The sequence below is a fragment of the Equus asinus genome, chromosome 8 (assembly GCF_041296235.1).
Source record: "Equus asinus isolate D_3611 breed Donkey chromosome 8, EquAss-T2T_v2, whole genome shotgun sequence".
Taxonomy (NCBI): Eukaryota; Metazoa; Chordata; class Mammalia; order Perissodactyla; family Equidae; genus Equus; species Equus asinus.
Window position 1 is genome coordinate 85539780 of NC_091797.1, and position 7740 is coordinate 85547519.

Sequence of the window (7740 nt, forward strand, 5' to 3'; positions counted from 1 at the left end):
GGTTCCCGCCCTCCCCTCCAAAATTCATACCAAAATTCACGGACGCTCAAATCCCTTACATATACTGGTGTAGTACTTGCACATAACCTGGGCATGTCTTCCCATAGACTTTAAATCACCTCTAGATTACTTATAATACCTGATACGATGTAAACGCTACATAAGTAGTTGTTTACTGTATTGTTCAGGGAATAATGACCCAAAAAAGTCGGTACATGTTCAGTATAGATGCAACCACCGTAGGCCTTTCAATCCATGGGTGAATCCATGGATGCAGAACCTGCGGATACAGAGGGCAGCCTGAAAATGGAGCTGAGACCGAAGGAGGTATTTTAGTAGAGTAAATCTTGTAAACTGTTGGAACTTGACAAAATGATCCCCCCTTAACTAGTAGAGCCATCCAGTATCACACACCTGTGTGGCCAACCTACCTGGTAAAACACTCTCATTTACCCCATTTCTTGGCCACTGTGTTTACTCTTTCAATCATCCATGGCCTCTATACAGGACAGTAAAAACAGCAGAGCAGCTATCAGGCCTCTCAGCTGGGCCAGCGTTAAGATGAGTTAGCACAAGGTAGGACAACAGCGCCTCTACCTTCACTTCTTACTCTGTCCATGAGAAACCTCTGTCAGCTTTGTTCCATATCACCTGCCAGTAAGAGGCAGTTCACTGTTGCTCAGAACTATCAAACGAGTTTTAACCTTTTTAAAAATACACATATATGGGCCAGCCCCACGGCCAAGTGGTTAAGGTCACGTGCTCCGCTCAGGCGGCCCAGGGTTTTGCCGGTTCGGATCCTGGGTGCAGACACAGCACTGCTCATCAGGCCACACTGAGGCGGCATCCCACATGCCACAACTAGAAGGACCCACAACTATGTACCGGGCGGCTTTGGGGAGAAAAAGGAAAAATAAAATCTTTAAAAAAAAAAAAAAGAACACATGCAGTCACAACTGTTCACCAAGATTTTAATTCTTCCTTTAGCATTACTTTCCTTTAATCTCTCGCTTTTCTTTTTGAGATTGTATATACATCACTGAAGCTCCCTTCTGAATTATCATCTTCAATCGCCAATCCTCTATCCCTATGAGAAGACACAGTGAATTCCTGACTTATCATAACCCCAACCACCACCAATCATCCACTCAGTGAAAGCTTTCTACTTAAAATCATTCATTTTCAGGGGCCGGCCCGGTGGCGCATCGGTTAAGTTCGCACATTCTGCTTCGGTGGCCTGGGGTTCACCAGCCGGATCCCAGGTGCGGACATGGCATCGCTTGACAAGCCATGCTGTGGTAGGTGTCCCGCACAGAAAGTAGAGGAAGATGGGCATGGATGTTAGCTCAGGGCCAGTCTTCCTCAGCAAAAAGAGAAGGATTGGCAGCAGATGTTAGCTCAGGACTAATCTTCCTCAAAAAATAAATAAATAAAATTATTCATTTTCAGATATTACCCACTGCTTTGCTGGGTCCCTAAGATAATTATAATATAACAAAATACAGCTCTTTAGTGTTTGCCACATGCTTTGTGAAGTTATTCATTTAATCATTATAGCCTATGAAAAAGGTTAATTCCCCTATTTCCTAGGTAAGGAAAAAAGAATGGAGAACTTACTATCTTGTCTAGTTATAAAGCAAGTTAGTGGTGAACCAGACCTCCGAACTAAGTCCTCCAACTCCAAATGCCATGGTTTTCCCACTCCATTACGCTCTTTTCTTAGAGAAAGCCTACAGTTCTGTCCCAAACCACATCTGCTTCAACGAGTAAACCATCTTCGAACAATTGTCTAGATTGCAACCAGACTTCCCATGCCCACACCTACAATCCATTTCTTGCTTCCTCACCCTCCAGCTCTTACTTCCTCCCCACAATCCCATTTCCACTCTTCGCGGATATTATCATCACGCTTTCAACTCCTCCTGCAAATACTCCACCTATGCATGCACGCTAAAGGGAGGCCTCTCATCCCCCTTTCCCCAAACCTTGGCCCTCCTTCTCAGGATAGCTATGCTCTCACTCCATAAACTACACAGTACGCTTTTCAGTCCTTAACAAGCTATTTAATAACTTTAAAAGTCCTATAAAAGTGGATCTAACTTGCAGATCCCACATCTCCATATTTGCCCTAAGGCACCACGCCACTTAAAATTCTGAAGAACAGAGCATCACCCCTTACAAAGATTCTGCCCATGCCCACTGTCACCAACGACTTCCTTTCCGGAATTTGGTTCTCCAAACAGGCTCCCCCTCCAACCTCTTCACCAGGGACTCCCCGCCGTGGTTCCCCAGACCCTCTCCTTCCGCGGTTCTCCTCCCCTCCCAGCTGGGCCTCTGCTCACCTTAACAACTCTCCCTCACTCCCCATGCCAGTGCTAAGCAGCAGCCCCAGTGGAGACGGCTCCTCCTCTCAAACAACTTGCAAGTTCAGCCTCTTATCACCTGTTCTCACCACCTTCCTCTCGGCCCAGTGGCCCACCTTTGCCCCGGCCCGCCTCTCTCCACCCTTTCAATTCCTCCTGCCCAGGAGCCACCCTCTCAAGTCAGTTCCGGGGTGCCCGTGGGATTCAACTTCCCATCGGCGGGCTTCCCACCGCCGGGGTCATGCTCCCCTTCTCCATCACCTGCTCCGCCCAAGACCAGATGACATCCGCCGCGGCCGCCGCCGCCTCCGCCAGCCCCCTTCTCGGACGCCGGGTCCCCGCCGTCCACCGCCTTCCCCGAGCGCCAGCCGCCCCCTCTGGCGGGGACCAGGGGGGCGTGCACCCCCAACCCGCCGCCCCCCCGCCGCGCACCTGTTCCTCCTCCTCCTCTGCTCCCCCGGCCCCCACCCTCGCCGCGCCCCGGCCTCCGGAGCCCCGCACTCACCACGAGTAGGTCTGCTCCGCCATGGCGCTGGCTCCGCGGGCTCCGCTGCAGGCTCCGGCCGGGCCCGGCGGCGGCGGGGAACGCACGGGCGGCGGGCTCGCTCGGGCCGGGAGCGGAAGGCGCGGCCGGGGCCCGGCGCTCGCTCGCTGGCTCGCTCGCTCGCACGCACGGCGGGCGGGCGTCCGGGGAGGCGGCTGGCGGGGAGAGGCCGGGCTCCGAGGCGGCCCCGCTCCCTGGGCCCCGGGGCGGGGCGGGCTCCGCTCTCGGCCTCCCTCACCGGCGGCGGCGGCGGCGGCTCCGCTGCGGCTCTAAACCCAACATGGCGGCGGCGGCGGCGGCGCGGAGAACAAGGGGGCCCCGGGGCGGGCGAACGGCGAGAGGGCCCCGCGCTCACTGCGCGCTGGGCCGCGGGAGCGCGGCGCTCGGGCGGCGGCGGCGGCGGCCGGGGGACATGGCTGGCGGGTGGAGGCGGCGGCGGCAGCGGCGGCAGCTGAGGGGGGCGCTAGGCGGTGAGGTGAGGCCGCTCGGCTCACACCCGCCGAGGGGAGGCAGGAGGGGGCGGGGGCGAGCCTTGGCCCGGTGCGGGTCACGTGCACAAAACACGCTCACGTGACGCGCGCGCCCCGCCCCTCGCGCCGGGCACATGCGCGGAGCTGTGGGTTCGTCGGTTCGAGGCGGCTGTTGCTCGCTGGGCTTCTGGCGGTTGGGCCGCCTCCCGCCGCCTGGGGCCGCCCCCTTCCCACGCGGAGAGGTCGCCTCGGGTTCCCTCCCCTACCTCTTTTGCAAGGGCTGCTGCAGCCAGCCAATCGGGAACCCCGATGAGCGTCTGTTGGCTGCCACTCACCTGTCAACCGTCAATCAACAGCGTGTGGCCACGGGTCCCCAACTGTCAGTCATCCTGTGGGTCCGTAGGCAGAGCGCTGCATCCCTGCATTCGTACGTTCCTTGGTTCATTCATTCATTCATTTAGCACGTAGTCCACGCAACTAACATTTATTGCGCCCAGGCTCGCTGCCAAGTCCAGGGGTGCAAAGTCAAACATCCCATACTTGCCTGCCTTTGGTCAATCAACAGATATCTATGGGGTGCCAACTATGTATCAACTCATCAGCTGCATCTCTGCCCTCCGAGAGCTTACATTCCAGTGGAAGAGACATGGTCCAAACCGACAAATAAGATAATTTCAGATGCTGCTAAGTTTTAGGAAGATGATAACACAAGGTAAATGGGACAGAGGGTGTGTAGGAGTGTGGGCTACTTTAGATAGGGTGGTCAAGGAAGGTCGCGCTGAGGAGGATGAGGAAGAGCTGGCAATGCAAGAGCAGAAGGCTCAGGGAACAGCTCATCTGGAATACTGGAGGCGCCAAAGTAACGATGATAGAATTAGACCAGAGGCCAACAGAGTGAATCTGGAGCTTAGGGGAGAGAAGAGGGGGAGATGAATTGAACCCCAGGGCTTTGGGGAATGCTTCTCCACGAGTGGATGATGTGGTCTGAAACAGTGAGGGGCTTACCAGGACAAAAGGTGTTCTAGCAAGAGAGAATGACAGGGAGTGAGGCCCAAAGAGGTGACGGTTCGGAGTGAGCTTGGATCCAGGGGTGGGATGGATGGTTTGTGCTGAATGTTGAAAGAAGAGACGGAAAAGGTGCACTGAGGCCAGACTTCCAAGGGCCTAGCTAAACCTCCTTGCCTGGTACTATGTTTATGAATGAAAGTGATCAGTGCAGTTCCAAGTTTTAGAAACATGCCTGGGCAGCTGACATACTACCCCTTGGATCCCCAAACTCCTCAGGGAGCAGAGCTCACACACCTGAAACCAGCATACTCAAGCTCTTCTGCAGGTTGCCCAATTTCAGGCCGGGATCTAGCTCTGCTCCAGTTTCCCAGGGCCTGCCCAGGCTTACCGGAAACACCACACCCTGAATCTATCTCCAAATGCATCAGTTGGCCATTGCCCATACATCTGCCACTTGCCTGTTCCCCAAGGGGAACCCTTTAATGAGAAAGCCAAGTACATTTTTCCGTCAGAAGCAAGCTCGCCTTCTTCCTCCTTCCCTCACTGCCAGGTGCCAGGACCAGTCAGGTTCAACGTATTTCCTGAAGCTTCACCAGAGAGCCCTGGGAAAGGGCCAGGTGATAAGATCAAGGTCCAAGAGAGGATTTGAGGCAGGGCCCCTAGAAATAAATTACCAAAGCACTGGGGACCCTCATCTGACCATTCAGAGAGAGATACCAGCCTGCGAATATCTGCCCAGTCATAAATTGCACTGGATGTGGGGATATCATGGGGAGATGGGAAGGCAAAGAGCCTTAACATCCATCTCTTACAACTTTGCCAGGTGCTTTTACAGAATACCAACAGTGCCCTTGAACATGACACAAAGTCATTCTGAGTCTCGAAAGGGCATGAGTGAGGTTTCAGGCCCCATGGGAAAGGCCAGAAGCCATTGGCAACAAGTGGCTTTGGGAAATGCAGAAGCTCCCTCTCTGGAGAGCTAAGAACAAAACAGACCAGACATGTCGCTAGTGAAACAAAAAGACACACTGAGCCCCTGGGCAAGTCACTCGGGCTTTAGTTCCCAGTGAATCATAGAAGGCAAAGCCACGTGAAAAGTGGTGTTGGGTGGATGAAACAGGCCAAGGCCTTCCCAGAAGGAAGAGGACCATTCTTTGCACCAAGAAAAATCTGGCGGACAAAAGGAGAGAGAAGGGGTCTGGTTGAAAGTATGGGGTCAGAAATGAGAAGACAGGTTTTCTTTTCTCCATCTAAACCGGAGGCCCTCAAAGTGTCTCTTGAGAAAACATGTGAATGCAGACTATGGAAGAAGCCAAAGAGCCTCTGACAGGGCTGGGAGGGTGTGCAGGCCAGGGAAACCCTGTGTACGTGGTCCCAGGAAGATGAAGCGTGACCCAGGGACTGGTGGCTTGAGCATCTCAGGTTAAGATTGCCCAAAAGTAGAAGGCACCTCCAGGTCCTGGTCAGGAGTTCTGCAGGCTTGAGGTCCCCTGAGAAGGCTGGACTGAAATAAATCTGAAGCCTGTGAGTTGGCTGGAGGCTGCCCAGCCTGGGTCACTCAGGGAGTGACTTTCAGTCCCTCTGCCAGCAGTACTCAGCTCCAAGCTGGAGCAGTCCCAGGTGTATCTATGGCACCTCTGGGCCTCAGCCAGGGAGTCAGGTGTGCTTGGCAGGAGATGCAGGCATTGGCTCCCCCCAGGAGCGGTGCCTGGCTCCCCTCCACCCCCACAGGTGAGACGGCCGCAGCTTGTGCAATGTTTGTTGAAAGAGGCAATGGAAGTTCCTCTAATTATCACCATGGTAATTATAGGATCACTCCTTCTACCAAGTGTGTTCAAAGGGGACTTGGTGAGTCTCCCCAGGACGCGTCATCTGCCTTAGGCACAGACTCCGGAGAGCAAGCATTGCCAGGTCTGGCTGGGTTGCGTAGGCACTGCTGCTGAGAGGGTCAAAGGCTCAGGTCTGACCAGTCCTCGCCTGCCTCTCCAGCCCATTTCTCACCTCTATCCTCCACTCCCCCAATACACACACACACACACACACACACACACACACACACACGCATTTTATTTACATTCCACAGTGAACTACTTGCAGCTTCCTAATGGGCTATGTTCTCTTTTGCTTCCAGATCTCTGACCTAGCCCAGGAGGCATTCCCATTGCTTCTTAACTGCTGGTTCTTAATTTTGAGACTTGGCTTCTATGTCACCTCTTCCAGGAAGTCTGCACCAAACCTAGGCTGGGTTAAATACTCCTCCCCCATACTCCCACAGACCCTTGAATTTACCCGTGTCTTTAATGCTTAGCACAGTGAACTGTCACTGCCTGTACTCTTGTCATTCTGCACGGTGAACGCCTTGTGGGAAGGGACTGTGGCTTGTTGCCAGTTACCTCTTCAGCGCCCAGTGCAGCCCTTAGCTCAGAGTAGAAGCTCAAAGGTTGTGGAATGAATGGTTGAGTGAGTGAGAAGGCGAAACAGGTTTCAGAACAACTGGTTTCGCCTGCTATTCCCATGATCCTTTCTATGATCATATTCAGCATCCCCTCCATCCCCCACAACCCTCTCCCCCACCAAGAAAGAGAATCATTAAGGGCAGAGAAATCTCTGTTAGAGACATTAAGGGAAGACAGAGGTCAGAAGTAAGGTATATGCTGAGCTTGTTAGGCATCAGGTCACTTACAGTGTTTGATCATGGATTTTTAAAAACATATCTTTTTTTTTAGAGCAGTTTTAGGTTTACAGAAAAATTGATGGGAAAGTACAGAGGAGAGGTCCCATATACTTCCTCTCCCCCAGACAGTTTCCCTTGTTATTCACATTTCGCATGAGTGTGGTACATTTTTTACAATTGGTGAGCCAATGGTACCTTTATTAACTGAAGTCCATAGTTTATGTTAGGTTTCACTCTTTGTGTTTTACAGTTCTATGGGTTTTGACAAGTGTATGCTATGTACGCACCATTACAGTGTCATACAGAATAGTTTCTCTGCTCTAAAAATCCCCAGTGCTCGCACCTACTCATCCCTCCTTCCCTGAAAACCCCTGGCAACCACTGATCCTTTTGCTGTCTCCATAGGTTTGCCTTTTCCAGAATATCATATAGTTGGAATCATACAGTATGTAGCCTTTTCAGATTGGCCTTTTTCACTTCACAATGTGCTTGTAAGATTTCTCCATGTCTTTTCGTAGCTTGATAGCTCATTTCTTTGTATCACTGAATAATATTCCATTGTATGAATGTACTAGAGTTTGTTTGTCCATTCACCTATTGAAGGATGTCTTGGATGCTTCCAGGCTTTGGCAAGCATGAATAAAGCAACTATTAACATTCGTTTGCAGGTTTTTGTGTGGA

The 7740-nt window shown here is 52.5% G+C and overlaps 1 protein-coding gene across 4 annotated transcripts in view; it reads right to left on the reverse strand.

Moving 5' to 3' along the window:
* Positions 1 to 3414, reverse strand: part of SPPL3 (signal peptide peptidase like 3) — a 121198-nt gene extending 117784 nt beyond the window's left edge. For 2 of the 4 annotated variants that reach the window (XM_044775752.2, XM_014862470.3), the window contains exon 1: positions 2625 to 2788. In XM_044775752.2, coding sequence (XP_044631687.1) covers positions 2625 to 2650 — 26 coding nt within the window. In that variant the 5' untranslated portion in view covers positions 2651 to 2788. Of the gene's footprint in view, positions 1 to 2342; positions 2384 to 2624; positions 2789 to 2868 lie in introns of those variants that run through there. The other 2 variants (XM_044775751.2, XM_070516193.1) reach the window with 2 other exon arrangements.
* Between the last annotated feature and the right edge of the window lie 4326 nt (positions 3415 to 7740).